This window comes from Neophocaena asiaeorientalis, unplaced genomic scaffold, assembly GCF_003031525.2.
Source record: "Neophocaena asiaeorientalis asiaeorientalis breed wild unplaced genomic scaffold, Neophocaena_asiaeorientalis_V1.1 scaffold10, whole genome shotgun sequence".
Lineage (NCBI taxonomy): Eukaryota > Metazoa > Chordata > Mammalia > Artiodactyla > Phocoenidae > Neophocaena > Neophocaena asiaeorientalis.
In genome coordinates, this window is record NW_020172817.1 from 5076619 (window position 1) to 5102611 (window position 25993).

Sequence of the window (25993 nt, forward strand, 5' to 3'; positions counted from 1 at the left end):
TCCCAGACCTGGGCACGAACCCGCATCCCCTGCATCGGCAGGCGGACTCTCAACCACTGCGCCACCAGGGAAGCCCCCAATTCTGTTTGAAAATTCCCCCTTTTAAAGCTAAAGTGAAAATAAACAAATAGGACCTAATCAAACTTATAAGGTTTTGCACAGCAATGGAAACCATAAACAAAATGAAAAGACAACCTGTGGACTGGGAGAAAATATTTGCAAATGATGTGACTGTCAAGGGATTAGTCTCCAAAATTTACAAACAGCTCATGTGGCTTAATATCATCAAAGCAAACAACCCAATCAAAAAATGGGCAGAAGACCTAAATAGACATTTATTGCACAGCAATGGAAACCATAAACAAAACAAAAAAGACAACCTACAGACTGGGAAAAAATGTTCGCAAATGATGAGACCGACAAGGGCTTAATTTCCAAAATATGCAAATGGCTCATATAACTCAATATCAAAAAAACAAACCACCCAATCAAAAAATGGGCAGAAGATCTAAATAGACATTTCTCCAAAGAAGACATACAGATGGCCAACAGGCACATGAAAAGATGCTCAACACCACTAATTATTAGAGAAATGCAAATCAAAAGTACAATGAGATACCACCTCACGGGGGTTGGAATGGCCAACATCAAAAAGTCTACAAATAATAAATGCTGGAAGCGTGTGGAGAAAAGGAAACCCTCCTACATTTTTGGTGGGAATGTAAATTGGTGCAGCCACTATGGAGAACAGTATGGAGGTTCCTTAAAAAACTAAAAATAGAACTACCATATGATCCAGCAATCCTGCTCCTGGGTATATATCCAGAGAAAACTATAATTTGAAAAGATACATGCACCCCAATTTTCACTGAAGCACTATTTACAATAGCCAAGACATGGAAGCAACCTAAACGTCCATCGACAGAGGAATGGATAAAGAAGATGTGGTATATACATACAATGGAATACTACTCAGCCATAAAAAGAATGAAATAATGCCATTTGCAGCAACGTGGATGGACCTAGAGATTATCATACTAAGTGAAGTAAGTCAGACAGAGAAAGACAAATACCATATGATATCACTTATATGTGGAATCTAAAATATGGCACAAATGAAATTATCTATGAAACAGAAACAGACTCACAGACACAGAGAACAGACTTGTGGTTGCCAAGGGGGAGGTGGGGAAGGGTTCGATTGGGAGTTTGGGGTTAGCAGATGCAAACTGTTACATATATATGTATAACTGAATCACTGTGCTGTACACCTGAAACTAACACAGCATCGTAAATCCACTATACTTCAATAAAGTAAATTTTAAAACAAACAAATAAAAAGCTAAAGTGAAATAAGCATGTCCAGCTCTTTTATATCCACTTTAATTTGATCCTTCTTTCCCTATTGGCAGGTATTATATTTCTCTCCTTTCTTTTATGGCCAAGCATCTCAAATTAAGGTCTATCTGCAATTTCCAGTTCTTTACCACAAATTCCCCTTCACTTCCAGCTGTCTAGAATTCACAAATGCTAGTGTGTTGAAACAAACCTTTTCAAAGTAGATAGTTCCATTTCTAATGACCAAGTTCAGTGGTTTTCTTCTTTTTTGTCCCAATTCTCAGAGAAAAGATCATTAGCTTTGATGTGAAGGGGGTTGCGTACCTTTCTTTGACAGGAGGGATGCCAATACAAATCGGATGGAAGGTTTTTCAAGACCTAGAAGGAATTAATGTACACTATGTCCTAGAAATAGGACAGTGTCATATGCTTATCTTTCATATTTTTCCAATGTTTATTCCGTAAAGAGTTTGATAGAACAGTTATCGACTACAACAAGTCTAGGTGACTATTAAGTAATTTTCTGTATAAGAATCTCTGTACTAGAAATGGAACAGAACTTTTCTAAGAGCTTAGTGAAATTCCTGTTGCTCAAGTTCCATCATTTAAAGGTTAGTTCCCAGCTAAGAAACCTCTAACTATTCAATCTGGCAGCCCTGAGGCTACAACTAGTGTCAGTCCCTGGTGACAAGTCTTAAGAGAGTGAGGCAGATTCTTGACCTACATAACTAATGAGTAAAAAAAAGCACTGCAAATTCTGGAGTTTTCCTGGTTTAGAATCCCTGGAATCTACGTAAGTGCTGACGCTTCTTTTCCTTTTAGATAAGTTTTTTTCTGAGGCTAAGTTGTCGTTACAATTTTAGAGAAGTCACAGCTCCTTATCTGCTCGAGAACACGCCTCTCACTATATCTCCTTTGGCTGTCACTTTGAATTGTAAAAATGTGAACTTTGGGGGATGTGTGGTTTTTCTTGGGGATTAAATATGCATCTAGCTCCCATGACTGCATCAAACTTAAAAATGCTTTCTTTCCTCTGTTGAAGTAGTAGCCTTCAGAGAGTAAAGGTTTGTTTTCACTTATCTTGTCTGAGATTGGGTGATGACCTCCTTTCCTCCCCAGACCATCAGGCCTTCTGACATTGCTACTGTCCGCACGCTGGGCCGACCCCCGCATCTCATCATGAGGATCATGGATTGCGTGCTGCTGCTGTTTCAGAGGAAAGTCAGTGCAGTGAAGATTGACCTGGCAAAAGGCTGTACAGTTCCTTCCTGGCAGGAATCTTTAAAACTGATGACTGCAGGAAACTTTTTACAGAATTTACAGGTTGGTGGTTCAATAATGATGGGCTAGGAGGGGACTCAGACTTCATTAGAGTATCTGGGTTCTTCAATAGAAGACGTTTCTGAAGAGAATCTACCCTGTGGACATATTTTTAACTTACTAATTTTTTTCATCTTTATTGGGGTATAATTGATAAATAACACTTTTATATAATTAAGGTGTATGACTTGATGTTTTGATATATGTCAGTACATTGTGAAATGATTTCACCAAAATCCATCCACTAAATCCAATAAATAGCCAATTAAATATCCATCACCTCACATAATTACCGTTTTTTCCTTTTTTTTTGTGGTGAGAGCATTTAAGATCTACCCTCCTAGCAAATTTCAAGTAAACAATACAGTATTGTTAAGGATATTCACATTGCTGTACATTAGGTCCCCAGGACCTTCTCATCTTGCATAAGTGACCCTTGACCAACATCTTCCCCTTTCTTCCTCCCCCCAGCTCCTGGCTACCACCATTCTACTCTCTGCTTCTATGAGTTTGACTATTATAAGTGACACCATGAAGGCTTTGTCTCTCTCTGGCTTATAACACTTGGCATAATGGTCCATCCATGTTGTCACAAATGGCAGAATTTCCTTCTGTTTTAAGTCTGAATAATATTCTACATACATATTTTCAACTTATATTTACGTATTTTTTCAGAGTAGAATTTCTCTTTCAAATATAAGACATTGTAAGTATTAGAGCTTTTCCTGGCAGATTTTAGGCATATTAAAACATCAGCAGCAGCATATTTCAGTAAAAGTTAAAAAAATCATTTTAAGGAACCCAAACATATATGCATATATTATTTGCATATGAGTACATATATATTTTTATTTCACAAGTCTCAATTGTAATTTTTTGAGTATTAACGTGCATCTTTTAAATTTTATTATGAGGTAACATTTACATATGATAAAATGCACAAATTTAAAGTGTATATTGTAAATCAGCTACACTCCAATATAAAATAAAAATTAAAAAAAAGGGTATAGCTTAATGAATATTTACATATGTCTATACCTATTAATGAACACTGAAATCAAGATTTGTATTTCCAGACCCCAGCAATCTCTTTTGTGTCCCAACACAGTCAGTAATCTCCCCTAAGATAAACATTATTCTGACCTTTATCCCAATAATTAGTTTCACCTGTTTTGAAATTTACATACATGAAATCATATCATATGAACTCTTTTGTTTTGACCTCTTTTGTTCAACACATCTGTGAGATTCTTTCTTATTGTTGCACAGGACAATATTTCATTTTTTCATTGCTACACAGCTTTCCAGTAGATGAATATGCAATAGTGTGTGACAAATGTTTAACAACTGGTTCTCTGGTGAGAAAAAAGAAAAAGCTCTGATTTGTAGTGTTTGCCAATTTTCATAGTGTAAATATCCCCACAATGGCTGATTTCAAGCTACCAAAATAATGTTGCTGAATGTAGAGTTGGGAAGAGGTACATGGTAGCATGCTGTGATAAGGTAGTCCCACTGGGTGGATACAATAAATGTAAATGACCTCAAAAATGTAGATAGTAAAATGTAGCAAAATAATTAGAAGGTGATGACTTTTGACTATACATTATTTTTGTTCAAAATAACATTTAATTGTAAGTTTTTATAATTTAATTTTAAATAATGGCTGTATTTAACAAGTCTGTAAAATTTCTGAAAATTTAGTAATCGTTTCTCATAGGTTTATATCTACCAGCACCAGCGTGAAATGCTGTAATGTGCTTTAATTTGTTTGTCCTTGTACTGTTGATGGATTTTTGAGACGTTACTAGTTTTGGGCTATTATAAATAAAGCTATTAGGAATATTGGTCATTTAGTGGGCATGTTTTCATTTCTATTGGCTCTATACTCAGGAGTGGAATTTCTGGGTCTTAGGTTATACATTTAATCAGCCTTAGTAGATAGTGCCAAAGAGGTTTCAAAAATTGTTGTATCAGTTTACATACCCGCAAGCAGTGTATAAGTTGCTCCATGTCTTAACCATTTTCTACTTTTAGCTATTCTGATGGGTTTGTTGTGTTGTCTTATTATTGTGGATGACACTAATAAGACATTTTGCATTTCTCTGCTGACAAATGATGCTGAAAATCTTTTCATCCGTTTATGAGCCCTTTGGGAACTCTTTGGTTAAGTGCCTGTACCTTTAAATGTACAGATCTCCTGTACATTTAAATTTTTTATTATTTTGTAGAATTTATATATAAAATATGGGTAATTTGTCATTTATATGTTTGCAAATGTCTTCTCCCACTTTCTGCCTTAGTTGTTCATTCCATTAATGGTGTCTTTTGATAAGGAGATATTCTTAAGTTTAGTATAGTCCAATTTATCAATATTTTCCTTACAGTACTTTCTGTGTTCTGTTTAGGAAATCTTTGCCCATCTCTAAGGCAGAATAAATGCTTCTGTGTTTTCTTCTGGCAGTTATATTTTTTATCTTTAATATTTAGATCTTGAGACAACTAACTGGGAATACCCATCCTCCATCCATAACCCAAGCAGTAACTTCAGCACTGCCTTTCATTCAGTTTTTAATTTATCATTGCCCAAGTGGCTGCTATGGCCAGAGCATCTTGTGAGGTGCCTTACAGCAGCTATAACACCAAATAGCTTCTGAAACCAGACTCATTTCAGATAATTAAAATATAAGCCTCTGTGATGTAAGGGTCACCATGAAGGAATAACATGCTATTTGATTGGATAGGAGGTAGTGATTAATCAGACTGAGCGTGTGGAATGGCAGTGATCCTTGGGTGGGGGGGAGCTTAAAAAGCGTCCACTGAAAAATGTGCAGTGGAATTGCACTTGCCTTATGTACCTGGTGCAAAGCCACTGCTCTTGGAAGCAACCATGCTATTTGCCTTTTGTCACCACCATCCTTCTGTTGTTCCCAGATATTCTTCTGGCTTCACTATTTTTCAAGTCTCATAAAAGAAACTTGCATTTAACGAGGTCTGGATGAAAGTATGTTTTGCTCTGTGTTATGTATGTTCTGTGAAGGCTTATTTCTCTGAATTATTTAGGTGCTAAATTTCTTTCTACTTGGAAAATATTTAATTATCCTCGGTTAGATGATCAAACACCACTTTTCAAAGATCCAATTTCATTGTTTGGCCAGTCTTCTCTCTTAATACAAGAAGGCCCTCATAATCAATTTCTGCTACTATTTTAAAATTTTATCCCTCCAGAAAAGAACAATTATCTCATAATCTTGATAGTTCTATGATTAAAAGTTAACTCATCACCCTGAAGGCCTAATGTCCAAATTATTTTCTTCACATTTCAGGTGAGTTTAATAGAACCTCCCTCTGAATGCGTTAAGCATTTGGTTGCTGGTAAATATTTATGTCTAAATATATAAGCTTTACCTTTTTATATACAATGCTAAATATATGTACCATTTCATACGCCTAAATATATATGATTTTTGCCTAATAACCTGAAATATCAACAAAATATGATATCATTCATCCATTCTTGGTTTTAACAGTTTTTTTAACTGTTTCAGTGGCATTGTGAGCACAATGTGATTATGATTTCATGGAAAGAGGTATTTTGACTTTATTTTACTCCATTCTTCCATAGCAATTCCCCAAAGACACAATCAATGAAGAAGTGATAGAATTTTTGAATCCTTACTTTGAGATGGCAGACTACAACATCGAAACTGCTAAACGTGTATGTGGGAATGTAGCGGGGCTTTGTTCCTGGACCAAGGCCATGGCTTCCTTCTTTTCTATAAACAGAGAAGTGTTGCCCCTGAAGGTAAGCCTCCTCGGTGGAACTGCAGGACATGTGCCGGCAGGGGGGTCTTTGAGTCAACTGGGCTTGTCTTTCATGCAACACAGAAGCCTCAGGTTTTATTGTACCCAAGTCCACGGGGAGAGCTAGTGATAGACAGGCCGAGCATAGGATGTTTCTTTCTTCTCTGTAATCCAACTCCAATTGGTATTGTCTGAGCCTTAAGCATGGACTCTCTACAAGGGTACTAAGTCCATTGTGGGTTGCTGGACACTTTTTTCCCCCACAATGTCAACTTGGAAAAAAGAAACACAGGAAACTCTAGCATAGGATCCACCAACAATGTCCAAGATCTCCTGCCAGGAACTCAGGTGAATGAGGCAGGGTGGACACAGTCACTGGTGTCTGGTCTTGGCTGCAGCGACAACATAGTATTTATTCCCTCTCCCTCTCTTGTCCCTCAGGAAAGAAACTGAATATCATCCTTTATTTAAAATGATTTGAGAGCATACCAGTGTTTCCCTTTGAGTAATTGCATTTCTCAGCTTCATTTGTCCACATCCCCCCAACATTCAGTGACACTCAGTCTTTAGCAGATGGAGAGGCAAGTACCTGTCTTGAAAATGAAATACTGATGCCTCAGAACTCATACGTTATGACTTTGTTGATTACTTTGCTTTCTGTAAGTCTGATCTTACTCAACCATCAACTAAAATCCACGTACACTTATAAACTACCCAAGGAACTTAATAATCACGCTAAAAATAATCAAGAATGAAAAGAACATAGGGATCCAGTTGCAAGTCCCATTTTATTTTCTCATTGTTCCCATATCAGGGCCATGTATTCAGTGGTGGAGGCCCTTGGGGTCCCAGGGCAACTTAAAAGAGAAGGGATTCTTTTGGCTTAGAGATTTTTAGAGCAAATAGTTGATGTCATGCTGTTGGGCATTGTGGATTTGGGAACCAATGAAGACTCCAACATAGCTCACAATCGGACATTCTGATATTGACTGAATTATAACAACCATATCCAGTGAAAAGTACCGGGCATCCTTTGCAAATATTTCCAGTGGGTAAGCATACATAAGTGTCTTTAAGGGAATTACAGTCGAATTCACAACGGGGAGTTTTTATTTTGTTGTAGTTACTTTAAATAAAATAAGCTGAAACCAGTACAAAATAATGGATGCTCTGAACAAGCCTTACATAAGAACGATGACATCTCCTCCCTTACATTCTGTACGTTTCAGGCTCCACCCAGTCCCAGGACAACATAGGTCCTACAGTAGGAAGTGAAGGGAACACAGTCAGGAGGGGGGACCTTTTACTTGTGCCTGGAACCTATGCTTCTCTTCTGAGAAGCCTGTTCTGGGAGTGCCCCCTATGTCCTTAGGAGCATCCAGCATCTGGGAGTCTTCAGTTTGTCAGGTCTCTCCTAATTGCCATTGTCAGAAAAATAAATGTAGTTATGTAGATGCTACACATTCACTGCTTAGAGGGAAGTAGAAGACAAAGAAAGGGCAGGTTATCATCGGCAGCTCTGCTCAATATATTAAGAAATACAGACCAAGAGCTCGAACTTCACTTATTCCTGGAGGGGCTTCACTTGCGAACTCCTGCTTCCCAAGTAAAGAGAGTTTGAGGACACTCCTTAAACTCCTGTGGGAACCTCTTCACCACTAATTAGTGAAGGAGACTCTTTCATCTTATAATTCCTATAGACGGGCCAAGTGACTTCTAGTAGTGAGTAAACTTAAACAAATTTAATTATAAGAGTAGCAATTTAGATTCTATTCAATTTCATTCATATGAGATTTCTCCTTGGACACTTTGAAAACCAGTTAATGTTAGTTTACATAAGCAAAACATAACAATAGTAGAGTCTTAAAAATTGAACACAGATAATAAAAATAATAATATCTATTGTATTATTTAATCAAACTCTTGTTATATGCCAGGTCCCAGACTTGGGTTTTTACATATGTTATTTTATGTAATACACACACACACACACACACACACACACACACACACTCACAAATCCTAGGAGGTAGTTTTTTAATATCTTAATGGAGAAACTGAGGCTTGCAGAGTTTAAGTAATCTTAATAGAGTCCTATGGCTTCTAAGGTGAGCAGCTGGATTTGAAAGATTTTATACCCTTTGAATAGTAGCTTTTGAGAGTTTCATTTAAAAAAAATTCATATTATTATTATTTTTATTGGAGTATAATTGCTTTACAATGTTGTGTTAGCTTCTCCTGTAGCATGGAGTGAATAAGCTATATGTATATATATATCCCTCTCCCTCTTGAGTAAAGTCCTAGAAAATATTCAAGATCTTTGGGGCTGCAATAGTTTGACATTAGTGGGTTACTTTAGTAAGACTTAAAGGGAGAACATTGATTTCAATTTTTTTTTTAATTCCTGCAAGCATGGACTATTTTCTACACCTCATCTTTTTCCAATATTGCTTTTGATTATGTCTTTTGAGTCTTTTTTTAGTAGCTTCCTAAAAGCAAATATTATTATTTGGTCACAGCTCAAGTATCTGTTCTTTTCTGGATGGCAAGCAATATATGCAAATGACAGGCATGCTATCAAGTCCATCACCACCCATAAAACCTAGATCTTTATATTCAGTGGTTAATCATATTTCATCCTTTGTCTTGTTTTAACATCCTCATTAACAGTGATGAGCCCTGCTAGGCAGATGGTTCTAAATATTCAGATTTTTTTTCTACAACTCAATATTAAAATGTTCTGTGATTTGCCTATATACATTTAATATTACAATGTTTTGATTTAGGGATTGGCAAACTATGGTCCACAGGCCAAATCTAACCCACCACCTGTATTTGTATGGCTCGTGAAATTTTAAATTAAGTACCTGAGCAATAGTCTTGATTTTGCCTCTTGGCCCCAAAAGCCTAAAATATTTACTATCCGGCACTTTACGGAAAAAAATTGCTGACTGTCTTCTAATGAATTATAATTTTCTGCCTACAGACATGTCAAGTTCACATTAAGGTTTGTTCCTCACCATGCAATTTGAGAGGAGTCTAGGGGTGGATCAAAGAACAGGTGTAACACGTGTCTGCTGAGCTCTCAGACTCTGACATGCTGGGTGTTCGGTTTGCTGCCCATCTCTTCACCCTGTGTGTGTCCCGTGCAGGCCAACCTGGTGGTGCAGGAGAATCGCTACGTGTTGGCCATGCAGGATCTGCAGAAGGCCCAGGCTGAGCTGGACGACAGGCAAGCCGAGCTGGATGTGGTGCAGGCCGAGTATGAACAGGCCATGATCGAAAAGCAGGTCACTGTCTTCTTGCCGTAGGGGTTTGGGGCGGGTGGTGACGTCACAGGCCCTCCTGGCTGTGGTCAGCCCTTCATTCCTCTCCTGCTTTCTCTCTCCAAGGGTTTGGTTTCCAGCAGGGATTCATTAATTGATATACAATACAATACACATATACATACGTACACACACAGCACATACTCCCTCGCTAAGCCCTGGAGTTTGTTTCTAACGGACACCGAGAGGACCTTTGGTGAGAGGTCAGGATATTCAGCCAAAACAGAAGTTACTGCTGGAAGACGCATGTTCTGAGTTTCCTTATTAACGGTGAGGATAACAGCATCCTGTGCAGCATTTTTAACATATTTTTCAAATCACGTCCTCCCACTTTATCTCATTTAATATTTGAAAGAATCTTTCAAGGTAGGCAGGGTAGATATTTTTATTTTACTCTCATTTTAAAGAAGGGAACTTAGGCCCAGAGAGGACAAGAGAAGGGCTCCCGGTCATGGGCATTGGTCACAGGGCTGGATTAGACCTTGATCTTCTGATGTCTACTCGGGTCTTTCTGCTGGACCAACGTGCCTGACCACGTGGCTGTGTCCCAGTGACAATGACCACCTACAGCCTTCTCAACCTATGCATGTTTGTAGCTTTAGCACATTTCAGAATCAAGGCTCGTATATTTCCTCTCCACTGGGCAGCAAGCTCTTTAGTTGATTTATACTCATTCTGGCTCCACTGGGGCCTCCTTCCTTCTGGTAATAGAGGCAGATTTAACATAAACCTAATGTAGCTTCAGTTTTCTGGCCCCTCACTTGCACAGGCCCCATGAATGCTGTGGTGACTGGGAGTTGTAGAGAGTTCTGTGGGGAGGGGAAACCAGATTATGATTGACAAGCATTTGTGTGTAAGCATTCAGATAAAATTCCTGGAGATCCCAGAGGAAAGGTACCTGAATTTCTCAATTATCAGGACTTTGTAGTGATTTCTTTCCCCAATTCTCATGACATGTTCATTTTGGTATTTTGTATTTGTAAAAATTCTTTAATGATTTTTTTAAAGTGGTCCCCAGCTTAGATAAGTATCTGGCCTCACAAAATCTGTGTCTGCCTCTGAGAAAACCTGTGCTTGATAAATAAGAGCTAGATTCTCTCTGTTCTTTCCTCGATGATTATACGGAGCCCACCTCTGCCTCTTCTCAGCCCTCACTCGGCCGGATTGAGATTCCTGCTCTGTTAGTCTGTTCCCTTATAGGGGTCCCAATGAGGGAATTTAGATAAACATTTCAGTTTCACTATATGCAAGATGTATGGTATTTCCTCTTAAAGATAAGTCTTCTGAAAACAACATAAGAGCTTGTCAGAAATTCTAGAGAAGTAATTATGTAGCACATATATGGGTTTGTTATTTATGTTCTATGAAATTTACTACCATAATATGAAGAGAAAATTAACTTTGCAATTTGAGCATCTACTTTAGAAACTGAGGAAGACACGTTAATTTCTACCATTTAGACACTCACTTATATGAGGAAGCACTACTACATACCGTAAAATTATTTTTACAGCCTCATTTTATTATGGTTCAGTTTGAACAATTTTGCATTAGTTCGCTCAATAAGCTTTTTTGTTTCTGAATATCCACTATTTTTTAGGTAAGCAGTTATAAGGACCACATAAGAATGGCTACTATAAAGGTGTAGCTCTAACTTTAAAACTTGGATCTCAACAAATGTCAAATGTTTTTCATGAAGAAAACAAAATCTGGCTGTGTGCCCACCTGCTCCCAACATGTTGGAGTGAACTTGACCTTTAGTCATTGTGTTGCTCCTTCTTTCTCCATGGGGCTCCATGAAGAGTCCAGGGAGTTACAGACTACAGGGGCCAGGGGAGGGCTCTCAAGTCTACAGCTCATGGTCACCACTGGCAACCTCACCACCAGGTCTGTGCAGTCCCTGGAGGGGTGTGTGTCCTGCTGCTCTGTGCACAGGGCAGTCAGTGCCTTTGCAGAGGGTCCGCTTCCACAGGGCCTCTGGGCGGCTAGTCAGACTCTGGGGCACTAGGAGAGAGAGGGCCGGGGGCACTACCCACGGAACGCAAGGAATTCTGCACACTCCCCTAGCCAGGCTTGGAGGGAAAACCTGCTTTTCAGTCCTGTGTGCTCATTTGCTTCTCTCCCATCCTCCATTTCCCAATCCCCTAAAGGAGCCTGGGTTTCCAGAAAGCAACAGCCAGGAGGGGAGGGGTTGGCCATTTTTTATTTGGCCACATGGCAGTGGGGATGGGGAACTTAGGGAGGATAACTTATTAAAAATATCTGTCATGTGAAAAGTTTGTTTTAAAGGTAGGCAGAAATAAATGACGTCATATTATACCTCCAGCTGACACCTTTCTTCTTGGGGAGAAACAAACAAACAAATATGGATGGTCGATGTGTGGGTACACCTCTCAGCTGGGATTTTGGGTTTTCTCCATTAACTCTAGCGGGAAGGAAAACAGAGCAGACTAGAACAAACTGGAACAAATATCTTGCTTCTGAAAAACACTGTATCGTGTTATTATTACAACAGCAATTCATGTTCCTTATAGAAAATACACATAGGTAACCCTGGAGATGAAGCCTAAAAATATTTTACTCTTTATCATTTCATATCTGCACATATGCCTGATTTACATATATTTAAAATCCATGTAAAATTGTAGCAGATAATTGAGTACATACTGCTTTATAAATTGAATTTTTAGCTAATGACTGTTTTTCTTTAACTTAATGATTATTTTTCTTAATGATTATATTTTTAATGGCTTCAGAGCTTTCTTGTTCACAATATACCATAATCTATGTAAATTATCCTCTATTGTTAGACATTTAGCATATATATGCCATATGTACATTATATAAATATATATAAATATTATACATGAACTTCCAGTGACTGGTCACATAGCTAAATCTTTAGCCATATCCATTATTGTACCATAAGTATACATTTTTACAAATAGAATTAGCAGCTGTCTTTTCAACATAGAGAAATAGAACCATTTGTTTTTTTTGTTTGCGGTACGCGGGCCTCTCACTGCTGTGGCCTCTCCCGTTGCAGAGCACAGGCTCCGGACGCGCAGGCTCAGCGGCCATGGCCCACGGGCCCAGCTGCTCTACGGCACGTGGGATCCTCCCAGACCGGGGCACGAACCCATGTCCCCTGTATCGGCAGGCGGACTCTCAACCACTGCACCACCTGGGAAGCCCCTGGAGCCATTTGTTTTTAAGAACAAAGCCCTGAGTGGCAATAGTGTGTGGAAGTCCGGTTAAAGGTCTTTTACTGACACAAGAGCAGCAGGGAGGGACCTACTAAGTCAGTGTGGCCGGAATTTGTGAATGAGCTTCAGGACCCCACAACCTGAAGATAATCTAAAGTTTCACCTAAAGTAAAAGGAGATGTGCAGTTAGGCAAAGCAGTAATGATGCAAGAACTTCAACATGAGAAATATTCCTCATTTTTAAGTAGGGATATGTATTTCTTTACATTTTGTTGTGCTATGTGATATTAGCATGTATGTTGATATTTCTAATTTTTTGATATGAAAATCATAAATGATGCAAATCTCCATTATTTCTCAGTTTATTAACATCTGGGGAGGGTTTGCCCATTGACTCAGGGTCCCTCCTGAGGAATCCATCTATGTTCCATAGATAGGGCTTAAGACACAGGCTGGGCTGAGACAGACCCACAGAAATGGAACCTAACGCTTCCTGTGGAATAAGTGGCTCACATATCTCAGAAAGGAAGGTAACATATGATGTTTTAAAATTATGTTTTTGAGCTCCAGGATATATTTATCTGAACAAAGGTTTTCTTCTGGTTCTGTCTGTTTTTAGACCTTGCTTGAAGATGCAGAGAGGTGCAGACATAAAATGCAGACCGCTTCCGCGCTGATCGGGGGACTGGCAGGGGAAAAAGAAAGATGGACAGAGCAAAGCAAGGAGTTTGCTGCACAAACTAAAAGACTTGTAGGTGTGTAATTCCTTTATTAATGAGATTACGTGTTGACTGTGATAGGGAGTGAGCAAATTTAAGCTTTAATCAGAATACCCATCAGTGCTCTATTACTTCAAATTCCTCTGCGTGTGTGTGTGTGTGTGTGTGTGTGTGTGTGTGTCCAGCTGTTTCAAAAGGATGAATATTGGTCTGACATTTAGGCAACGCTTATTAGATTTCAACCTCTTATTATGAGGTCATTTTTGAATTCTCCCACGAGTGAATGACCATATCGATCAAGGTCACTTAGAATGGAGGCTCTGTCTTCTGAGGTTTTGGTGTATCTCTTAAACTCAGAAATCATCCTCTCATATCCAACAAGAGTCAACATAACCTGGTGCTTGACTACTAGCAGCTATTACTTGGTGGACCATGTGGACTCTTTAACAATGAACTAAGCTACTGCTATTCACAAGACACAGCAACTTGTGGTTACAATTTGGTTTCTGAAGTTTAGTTTGAAAGAATGGTTGTCTTTGTTTTCATTTCTAACGTTCTGCAGAATTACAGGGCTGATCACAGAGTATTTCAGTGATGTTTCGTTTTCCGTTTTAGGGGATGTGTTGTTGGCTACAGCTTTCCTATCTTATTCTGGTCCGTTTAACCAAGAATTTCGCAATCTGCTGTTAAATGACTGGCAGAAGGAAATGAAAGCCCGGAAAATTCCATTTGGAGACGATCTAAATCTCAATGAGATGTTGATTGATGCTCCTACCATTAGTGAATGGAACCTCCAAGGCCTGCCAAACGATGACCTGTCCATTCAGAATGGAATTATTGTCACAAAGGCATCTCGCTACCCTTTGTTAATAGATCCGCAGACTCAAGGGAAGATCTGGGTTAAAAATAAAGAAAACCAAAATGAACTCCAGGTAATCTGGGTTTGAGTCTATTTATGCTGCTAATCAATTTTAGTGCCCCAGATCAACAAGTATCTGAGAATAAAGAAATATTTCATATTTAGAAATAGTTTTATTATTAATATTTAGATATTAGTATTGAGAAATGATTTCTAAAAATTGCGTTATTTGCATTCTTGTTGATCTCTCCAATGCCGTCTTTCAAAGGTTTCAGACTCCCTTCTGTTAGGGCCTAGGGCCCTCATTCATAAACAGAGCAGGGTGGAGCTATATCACACTAAGTGGACAGCACTTTATAAAGACACTTCATAATTATTCCATGATCATTTGTCACAAATATGGTGGTGGTGAGGAAAAGGCAACATTGCCATACAACCTTTACTTGCTTGTCAGTAAAAGGGAATGATACAGTCAAATGCTCTGGAGCCTCCTTAAAAAACTAAACATAGAGCTACCATATGATCCTGCAATCCCACTCCTGGGCATATATCTGGAGAAAACCATAATTCAAAAAGGTACATGCACCCCAATGTTCATTGCAGCACTGTTTACAATAGCTCAGACATGGAAGCAACCTAAATGGCCATCAACAGAGGAATGGATAAAGAAGATGTATATTTAAACAGTGGAATATTACTCGGCCATAAAAAAGAATGAAATAATGCTATTTGCAGCAACATGGCTGGACCTAGGGATTATCATACAAAGTGAAGTAAGCCAGACAGAGAAAGACAAATATCATATGACATCACTTATATGTGGAATGTAAAAAAAAATGATACAGATGAAGTTATATACAAAACAGAAACAGGCCCACGGACATAGAAAACAAACTTATGGTTACCAAAGGGGAAAAGTGGGGGAGATGGATAAATTAGAAGTTTAGGATTGACATAAACCCACTACTGTATATAAAATAGACAAGCAACAAGGACCTACTGTAGAGCACAGGTGACTATGCTCAAATTTTGTAATAACCTATAAGAGAAAAGAATCTGAAAAAAATTATGTATAACTGAATCACTGTGCTGTACACCTGAAACTAACACAACATTGTAAATCAACTATACTTCAATTTAAAAAAGTAAATAAGGGATTGATGGTTTGCTAAGGTGAAGAATGGAAACAGTTTAGAGCAGCATTTCGATCTTGTTTCTAGATCACATCTCTAAATCACAAGTACTTCAGAAACCACCTAGAGGACAGTCTTTCTCTTGGAAGGCCCTTGCTTATCGAAGATGTTGCAGAGGAACTAGATCCAGCCCTGGATAATGTTTTGGAGAGAAACTTCATTAAGACCGGGTCTACCTTTAAGGTAGGCTAAACCTATAGATGACGATGTGCAGAATAATTACCATGAGACCAGGTAAATGTGACATAGGTGACAGTTTCTCAATAGGCAGCAGTTCAAATTTGAGGCATTTGCTTTTCTCTTCTACGCTTCCTGAGTTGGGATCAAGAGGAATATCTACTTCACTTGTATAATAAAGTCCGACTCCATTGTGATGTTTGACTTTGGACAGTTTTCAAGCCCTGTCATGACCCTCTCCCCTTCCATCCCCAATGTGGGCAAGCTGATAAGAAAACGTGGGTCCACTCTCCTTTGGCACTGGTGGGAAGTTCAAATCATGCAGCTCTCTGCTCATGACCATGTCTGGGAAACTTCATCCCAGCCCCATTGGGTAACCACCATAAAACTCTAAAACAGCTTCCCCTCCCTACTCTCTCAAGTGAGGTTTTTTTTGGACCTGTTTGGGAGCTACCCTAATATTTCCAGAAAGTCTCATGTGAATAATAAACATTTTCATATCTTTTTGTTACATGAGTGACATCATCAGTCTTGACTTCTGAACCAAATGTTGGGTGGGGAACCCATCTCACTTCGGCAGTATGATCACAACAATTTTGGTGATAAATTCTCTATATATTGTATGGTGTATATTGAATTAACTTCCTTCCTCCCCCTTCCTTCCCTCCCTCCCTCCCTCCCTCCCTTCCTCTCTTATTTCCATCCTTCTTTCCTTTCATCCTAGTGGCTTAAAGCCCTGTGAATGCCTAATGACCATTTCTTTTTTAGTATACAGATGATCTCTAGGTACACAGCTGTTAAAAGCAATACTGGATCCTATACAAAAAGCACACAGCAAGGTGTATCTCTGTTTTATTACTTTTAACTTTCTTTTTTATAAAAAAGGTGAAGGTCGGTGACAAAGAGGTAGATGTGATGGATGGCTTCAGACTCTACATTACCACCAAGCTGCCCAATCCAGCCTACACCCCTGAAATAAGTGCGCGGACCTCCATCATCGACTTCACTGTCACCATGAAAGGTCTAGAAGATCAGTTACTGGGGAGAGTCATTCTCACAGAGAAGCAGGTGAGTGAAGTATGGCCCTACCGCTTTCTGCATTATGTTGCGATTTTTTTCATTGACAAAAATGATATGATGAAAGTTGTAATAGGATCGAGTCCCCTCCTTTAATTCCTATGTTAATAATTTTCCATTATTAATTTCCAAGTGTCTTAAATAACTACTAACCAATTATCTACCCAGTATGTTGCATCTGTATCGCATAAATCATATAGATCATCAGTTGATTTTATATAGGGGACTGGTGTAACTATGAGACTGCCAGTCTCAGCATCATTGTTCTGGATTTATATTACTTTATTTTTCTGAAGTTTGTTCTATTATTAATTCTAGTCACCTGTTGATTTTTAGCTTTCTAGTACACATCTAGATTTTCTTTCATTCGATTCATTATTATGCTTTTGGAATATAAAATTAAAATGTTTTACTCAGATAACGTGACATGGCCAATTCTTATTTGTTATCCAAGAGAGCTCTGTGTATGTTGTGAGAAGATAGAAGTTGATGACACTAGGTTTCACTGTGCACTTTCTGAGGGCTACCGGATTCATTATGCTCTAAGCATAACTCCATATCTGTTTTCTCTCAATGAAAAATGGCCAATAATTTATAACTTCTGTGTTCTGAGTCACCATTTTCTCCGGGGAACATCTGAGCCTTAAGGAAAGAAATCTGGAGGATTTTAATAGGACTGCTTTGGTGAAACTGCGTGAACTCTGAAAGTTGCTATTGATTTTTTTCCTGAGTTCGATGGCAATGTGGAGTTTGGTTTACTTTATACCTCCCTTCTACACTGACCTAAAGAGTTATTTAGGTTAAATCTATTGGCAAAACCTTTGAAATCTGTCCCTCCCATTCTTTTTACCTTTTCTGTATGTCGTACCATGCTTGGCCTTCTGAGCCCTTCCTTATGTTTATCTCTTTCTCTCTCTCTCTTCCCCTCTTCCTTTTATATGAATCTTCTCTGTTTACTTTTTAATTTGTTGTACGTAAATCATAGAGTTATACGGTTGGAAATTGCATTAAAAGCCTTTAATCCAACTTCATAAATTCACATGGTTGGTGACCTCAGTATGGCAGGAACCGATGCTAGCATTCCTACCACAGACTGGCTGAAGAAATAACAGCCTTCCAAATATCTACTTGTTTATTTTTGAAATCTCAGTAGAGGTGGTTGAGGAAGTTTAGCGCTGCCACACCCTTATTTCAGGAAGGACAGGGGTTCTTGATCAACAGCATATCTGTGGAGCCGGGGCATCCCTGAGAGTCTTCGGGCAGTATCCATTGCCCGTATTATAGGCTCTGATTTCACCTGTAGTGCTGGCTTCAGGTAGATAAGGGGCTTTCGTAGCACTTTGAATAATATCCTTGTCCTCGGCTTTCTTACGATTCAGCTGAGACGAATACAGTCTCCTTGGAAAAAAATAATTTGGCTTCCCAGATTTTTGGTTGCCACAAAACACAGCAACAACTCCAGGACTGAGCTGTAATTGTTGCAGCAGAGTTTTAAGATGAAGTATGGGGCACTTGAAGCTCACTGGAAGATTTTGAACAGCCTTGAAAAGCCAGTATGGATCCCAGGCCAGGCTTTTTCTTACTTCCTGGGAAAGTTGGGTGCCTTCAGACATTATTCTCTTACCATCATCTCATTATCAGAATTTGTCCCAGGCTCAAAGGAAATGATTCTCACAAAAGTGTGGTCAGAGTGACGTGACACTCATTCTGTTCTAATAGTCATTTTACCCTGAACCACATTACAATACAACACGTAATCTGTATTTTTTTTTGTCTCTAAAGCAAAGTGAGCTGCTAGACTTATTTGTGATGGATTTTAAGCAGCCTCCTTTCTGCCAGCAGCTTTTCCTTTTGCAGCATCTTTTCTGCCCACCCTGCTCCTGAATTTGCTCACTTTGCTGAATCTTTTCAGCCTGGGTGGTGGCAAGTGGGTCTGAGTTGGTCTCTGGTGCTTTCAGGGCATTTTTTTTTTATCATCTAGTGACTCCGTTGAAAAGAGCCTATGTCTGTGCCTATGGATACAGATCTAAAACGTTAAGTCCAAATTGTTTCTTTGACTTCAGTGATCTGGAAGTCTCTCTTACTATGATCACATCTTGGGTGATGGTAAAAATATCAATATGAAATGCTTTTGGGCCAAGGGGAGTGGCTCTTGAAAGCTAGGAAGATCCCACAGATAGGAAGTTGATGTTGGAAAGCATCTAAGAAATTCCCTAAATGTAGGGAGCATTGAAACAAATGGTGAACATCTTCAGTCAGGATGAGTTATGCCTTCGCTGGTCTGTTGATTCTTCTTGTGAAAGGCAGCTTGGAAGAGTAACTTAGGATACAAGGGAAAGGCTACTCTTAGTTCTTTGAGTCCATAAATTCACCAGCCGTCCAGTGTTCTGGGAATACAGGCAGTGAGGAACCTTATTATCATGCAGGATCTGGTCTCATGAATGCTCAGCTGTACAGCCTGAGCAGGTTTGTTTGTTTAAGAGACAAAGGGAAACCTCAGGGCCTATGAAAGCAAGGAAGGCAGATTTTTAACTGACTTTATACTTTTCTGTGTGCTTCAAGGCAGTCTTTTCAAATGCATGGGCTGTTCAAGTTCACATCAAGGTCATATTCAATTGTTCACCTGATGTACCTGTGAGTATATTTAGACGGCCTGCTGTTGTCATCAGAAGATGATGTATCAAGACCATTTTAAATAGGCAGCAAACCAGTAGTCCTCCGGAAACTTTCCTTTAAAGAAACCTGGTCTCTTCGGGTCACCCTCACCTTGATCCTAGAGAATAAGAAAGAATCTCAAAGAGAACTATGTCCTATTTAGGAGAAAAACATTAATATCAATTAACAGCTTCTACTAGCCGCACAATACAAAGCCTCAAGTGTCATCCTTGTTCAGAATTCCGGATGAGCAAACAGGTGTATGATTTATTTCTTTCGGAGCTGGAAGGACCTAAACATGGTGGAACTGACATGGGAAATAACTTAATAAAGACACTAAATAGACATTGTTATCACCATTGTTATTGGTGGTGGAGAAAAAATAAATCTGTTTCTGAGTTCAGTTGTTTAATCTTTCATTTTAATTACCAGTGCAAGGTACAGAGAGAAAGAATCTTTGGGAATAAAGCCTGGGTGATATGTTAAAAATGAGAACGGTGGAAGGCTGTCGTCTATTTCCTTTTATTGATTCCAAAACTTTGGTTATAGTTGAAGTTTACGAACAGAAAGAATTTGAGTTTTCATTTGCATCCTTGTTGAGCCACTTAACTTTTGATCGTGTAATTAATCAATAGCACATTTCATGAAGTTGTACTGAATCACTGATGTACTTTCTTAATCAATTCAGGGATACTTTTCACATTATCACAGTTTATATAAAATTTTTACGTTGTGGTCTTAACGTATAGAATACATAGCACAAATGTGTGTGTGTGTGTGTGTGTGTGTGTGTGTGTGTGTGTGTGTGCGCGCGCTAAGAGATAATCCCTTTGGTGGGAAAAATGCTAATAGACAAAATTATTTTGATTAATTTTGCCCCTTCGTATTAATTTGTAAAAGAACTGTATTATGGAACTAAAGTTGTAGCTCAACAGAAATATGTTGAAATCTGTCATACAAATGAAAATATGCCTAAAACTTTATCCCATAGGTTTTCCATTTTTAGAACTCAAATGAAAAGCAAATAGCAATTGTTCTATTTTCTTTCAGAGGTATCTTTCTTTGCCCCGTAACTATTGTTCTATTCTACTGTTTGGCCACTGGTGTGCTATTTAATGAACAGTTTGCTTTTGGAATTCCAAATATTACTTTAGGTTGTAGTATTTACTTTAGAGTATATTATTTCATCAGTTTCAAACTATGGGGGAAATGTGCTCCTTAGCCTTATTTTAATCCTTTGGGAATGTAAGCATTTCTTTAAGGGACAATTTTATTTAATTAATGTTCTTAACAATGACATTAAATTGACCATAATCAACTCGATAATGTTCAAGCTTTTACTTACTGTCTTTAAAATCAGGAAAGGAATAATTTGTACTTTATTGTATGTATTACTAGTAAGTATGTTTATTTTCTTAATAATGGTTTTCATAAGCACTGTGGAGGCATAATTTTCGTCTCAATCCTGTAGTTCTCAAGTGGAGATGAGATTGGAAATGTAGGTTGTAACAGGTTTTGCAAACTATGTTGAAAGTTTTGGACCTTTCCAAATAGTAAAGGAAAGGTCTATGACTGGGAGTAGAAAAGGGGGTGATGGCAGAGCAAAAGATCAGTGGGGAGACCAGTTATGGTTAGTGTAGTCCCCCGAGCAGTAATTAAAGCCTGCATTAGGGCAATTGCTATGTAATTGGGAAAAAATGGAGGAAGGCTTATGCAGGAAGGCTCAGTAAGACTTGGTGCAGATTTTGGATTTGATAGCCCATGGTCTCATCTCCAGCAGACATGAAAGCATGCATCCTTGGCATTGTAAGTGCAAGTTTAGAAAGTTCTCCTGTAAAAAAATCCCTTTCAGCTCCTTTATTATGCTTTTACAATGATAGGTGAAATTCTAAAGTGAGATTTATTTTGTACCAACTTATAATTTTACTTTTCAAACTACTCATTTCCAAATAAATATTACAATGCATCTGAAAAATCCATGCTGGAAACGAATGAAGGGAGGGGATAGAGAGAAGAGACGTCTTCTGAGCAGCTGTCATGATCCAGTCACTGGTTTGAGCTTCTTTGCTAATGATATCCTTACAATCACTCTCTGAGCTGTTTTTATGTCCATTTTGCAGATGAAGAAACTGAGGCTTATAGACTTGCATAACATGGCCAAGGTCATGCAGTCAATAAGTCCTGGGTGTTAGAATTTAAACATGTCTTCCTGATGTCAAAATGCTCGCTCTTCTCACTGTTTTACTTTCCTTCCCTTACCTGTCTTCATGTGCGGACTTTTATCAGGCTCACCTTTAAGAACTCAGAAACGATAATGAGAGTGTGTAAAATTTAAGAATATGGCAAGAGTGTGTAAAATTTGAGAATATGGCAATAAAGGCTTTCTCTAGTTGCGGCGAGCGGGGTATTATCATTTTGTTTCCTAGTGTAACCATATTGTGAGTGCATTTATTATAACTGCCCACGGAAAGGAATTTTATAGTAAACATTGAATGTCACTTGTTTATACTAATTTCTACATTATCTCAAATACAAGATTATTATCTAGGAAATAAATGAATTAAAATGACCAGTAAGGATATTGCCAACAAACACATGAAAGGATGCTCAGCATCACTAATCATTAGAGAAATGCAAATCAAAACTACAATGAGGTATCACCTCACACCAGTCAGAATGGCCATTATCAAAAAATCTACAAACAATAAATGCTGGAGAGGGTGTAGAGTGTGTAAAATTTGAGAATATGGCAATAAAAATACTTGAATTATTTCCATTTAATTTTATTATCACTTTGTTTCCTAGTGTAGCCATATTGTGAGTGCATTTATTATAACTGCCCATGGAAAGGAATTTTATAGTAAACATTGAATGTCACTTGTTTATACTAATTTCTACATTATCTCAAATACAAGATTATTATCTAGGAAATAAATGAATTAAAATGACCAGTAAGGATATTGCCAACAAACACATGAAAGGATGCTCAGCATCACTAATCATTAGAGAAATGCAAATCAAAACTACAATGAGGTATCACCTCACACCAGTCAGAAAAATTGAGTTATTTGTAGTGAGGTGGATGGACCCATAGCCTGTCATACAGAATGAAGTAAGTCAGGTAGAGAAAAATACTGGATGCTAACACATATATATGGAATCTAAAAGAAAAAAAAATGGTTCTGAAGAACCTAGGGGCAGGACAGGAATAAAGATGCAGACGTAGAGAATGGACTTGATGGCACCGGGAGGGGGAAGGGTAAGCTGGGATGAAGTGAGAGAGTGGCATGGACATATATACACTACCAAATGTAAAATAGGTAGCTAGTGGGAAGCAGCTGCATAGCACAGGGAGGTCAGCTCGGTGCTTTGCGTCCACCTAGAGGGGTGGGATAGGGAGGGTGGGAGGGAGACGCAAGAGGGAGGGGATATGGGGATATATGTATATGTATAGCTGATTCACTTTGTTATAAAGCAGAAACTAACACAGCAATGTAAAGCAATTATACTCCACTAAAGATGTTAAAAAAAAATAAATAAAATGACCAGTAAGGAAGCTTTCAAATGTAACTAAATAACATGTGGAAGCAAAGACAGTAAGAGCAGGTCTTAATTGCATTGCTGTATCTCAAAGAATTAAGAATTGATGCAAGTTTGAGCTTTTGTTTTGCTTAAAGAGGGAATTTTTCTTTTTTCTAGAATGTTCCAGGACCGGACTCACTGTGCTCAGAGCATGAGTTGGGAGCCTGGTAGGGTCCCACCCACCATAACTGTTCAACCAATGGTGATTAACTAGCTAGAACATACAGCAGAGGCCAATGCTCTTTGCTTTTTGCCTTCGTGCAGTTTTGCTACCATGACCTTTATTTTTAACTTCATGGTTTTTGTTATAAAGGGAGAATTTTCATGTCTGTATTTCTGGCACTACGACATGACTAGATTTTCTGGTACACTAATGTGTTTCAGTTTATCAGTTTGAAAAGGGGTATAGCATTTAATCATTCACCGGGCAATATTGAGAGCCTACTATGTATCGGACATTGTACTAAGAGTTGGAGAATGTATCAATGCACCAAAAAAATCCTTGGAGCATAACTATTAAGTAATTTATATGTTATTAGAAAGAAAGTAAATAATCATATAATTAATGAATAGTCCTATTATGTTTTATATGATTTCGTGTGATTCATCACTGCATATACGTTTAGATTTGTAGTTTTCTCGATAGGGGGTAGAATCTACAAAACCTGCTGAGCCATATCCAGAATACCTAACTGAGTATTTACCTTTCTGAAGCTGCTCTAGCAGTGTGAGCTTGGTATCACATGCCCAGGTACCCGCACAACTGGAACTGCCGACAGTGCTCTCCTGTTCAAGTCACCTGCATTTAACCCTCGTTTCCCCATATTGTATTTACACTGAAATGTGCGTAACTTTAGTAATGCAGGTAAGCATAGGTACCTTGTCAATGGACATTATATTTAGAAAGCTTTTCAAGCAAACTTGCTAATGCGTATCTTTCTCTTCAAATTTTAAATTCTACTTCCTCATTGTCTTTTCCTCTTTTGAATCTTTTATTAACTTCAAGTTAGAGTCTCTCATGAAACAATTTGACTTTCATGTACAATTTGACTTGGTGCTGGCAGCATCTCCCAGCCTCTGGGTTTCCTGCTGCCCTTGGCTTGTTGAGTGTCATGGCTGTTTCCTCCTTCCCTCACCCTCACCAGCCCCATCTTTTCTTTCCTTCTCTTTCACTGTCTCTCCCTCTCCAAACTACCAAAAGGAAGGAATAGCCAATAAGGGCAATAATCTTCCAAAGCCATTCTCTCCCCAGCTACCCATAAAGGCCTTTTAGGAAGGATTCAGAATGTCCCTTCTCTTGGAGAGGACAGCATCTTTTCTTTTCAGGTCAAGATGATTTTTCAATTTAAATGTACCTGCTGTAGCAGCGCAGTTTGCTTGCCTAACTTTTGGACACTTGCTTTTCACAGAGTTGGATACTATTTCAACACACAAGTTGAGAATAATCACATTCAAACAACAATAGAGCTCTTTTAAACAAGAAACCAAACAGAGGTAAATGTATTTAATCTGAGACGCGTATATTGTCTTCAAATAAATTTCAGTTTCAAAACAGGAGTAAATATGATCACAGAAGTCCCTTAAAAATGAGTTGACTTTAGGAAATAAATAGATGGTAAATAGTTAATACTGATAATATTTTTAGCACATTTTACATTGTTTGCCACCAATTCTTCTTTCCTCCATTAATTCTCCTCCTCTAATTTTGATGTCCGTATTTCCTGCAGTCAAATACGATAACTACAGTACAGGAACTCGAGAGCAGTTCCATAGGTAAACTTTTTAAGGAATGGCCAAACCATAGGTGTTCATTAAGAAAAAAATATATTTATGCAAATTAACAGGAACTGGAGAAAGAAAGAACTCATCTCGTGGAAGATGTAACTGCAAACAAGAGGAAAATGAAGGAGCTAGAAGATAATTTGCTTTACCGTCTGACCAGTACCCAGGGGTCCCTGGTGGAAGATGAGAGTATCATCCTTGTGTTGAGTAACACAAAAAAGACAGCCGAGGAGGTGACCCAGAAGCTGGAAGTTTCAGCTGAGACAGAAATTCAAATTAACTCAGCCCGGGAGGAATATAGACCTGGTGAGTTTGGTAACGAGAGACAAATGTCACAGGAAAATGAAGCGAGAAATGAGAATTAGAGAAATTGAAGTAAGGATGTTATGAAAACAACTATGCAACGTGGGGTGGCCATTTGTGTTGTGTGGCATTTCTTTAAATATTCAGTAAAATTGAGACGAAGAAATTTTATAATGGTGTAAATTTTCTAGGTGCTTATAATTCATGTTATTGGCAAATTCTTTAAGGTTCCTGCGAACTTATTTTTAAACCAGAAAGTAAAGAGGAGAATTATTAAAGACATCCGACTACAAACTAGTGAAGTCTGAGGAATTTGTGCTGCATTTGTGGGCTGTTCACTAGTTGGTTATCATTTGGTAACAATAAGCCTGTATTTTGTTTGTAGTCCTGTAGAGTTCCCATGAGTCCAGGTAGTTCTCTGGTCTCATGGGAACTCTTCAACCTTATCCACAGATCAGCAAATCAGTGTTGTTCATGGGTTATAAAGGGAACCTGCTAAAAGAATTCAATCTCCTTTAGTAATTTATCATGCCTTTTGGAAAAATAATTGAAACAGTATCTACTGTTGGAGAGTCAGGAGTGTTCTTTGCGATGCCTTGGCTTACCACCTTGAGGCCAAGTTTAGTCAGGGCTTCCTCATGGAGCTTAAGAATGA

The 25993-nt window shown here is 38.4% G+C and overlaps 1 protein-coding gene across 1 annotated transcript in view; it reads left to right on the plus strand.

Moving 5' to 3' along the window:
• DNAH5 (dynein axonemal heavy chain 5) overlaps nucleotides 1–25993 on the plus strand; it is a 200419-nt gene that overhangs the window by 141159 nt on the left and 33267 nt on the right. The window contains exons 57-64 of the mRNA XM_024741734.1: nucleotides 2458–2661; nucleotides 6281–6460; nucleotides 9612–9749; nucleotides 13611–13746; nucleotides 14326–14642; nucleotides 15790–15945; nucleotides 16825–17007; nucleotides 25098–25341. Of these exons, the coding sequence (XP_024597502.1) occupies nucleotides 2458–2661; nucleotides 6281–6460; nucleotides 9612–9749; nucleotides 13611–13746; nucleotides 14326–14642; nucleotides 15790–15945; nucleotides 16825–17007; nucleotides 25098–25341 (1558 nt within the window). The remainder of the gene's footprint in view (nucleotides 1–2457; nucleotides 2662–6280; nucleotides 6461–9611; nucleotides 9750–13610; nucleotides 13747–14325; nucleotides 14643–15789; nucleotides 15946–16824; nucleotides 17008–25097; nucleotides 25342–25993) is intronic.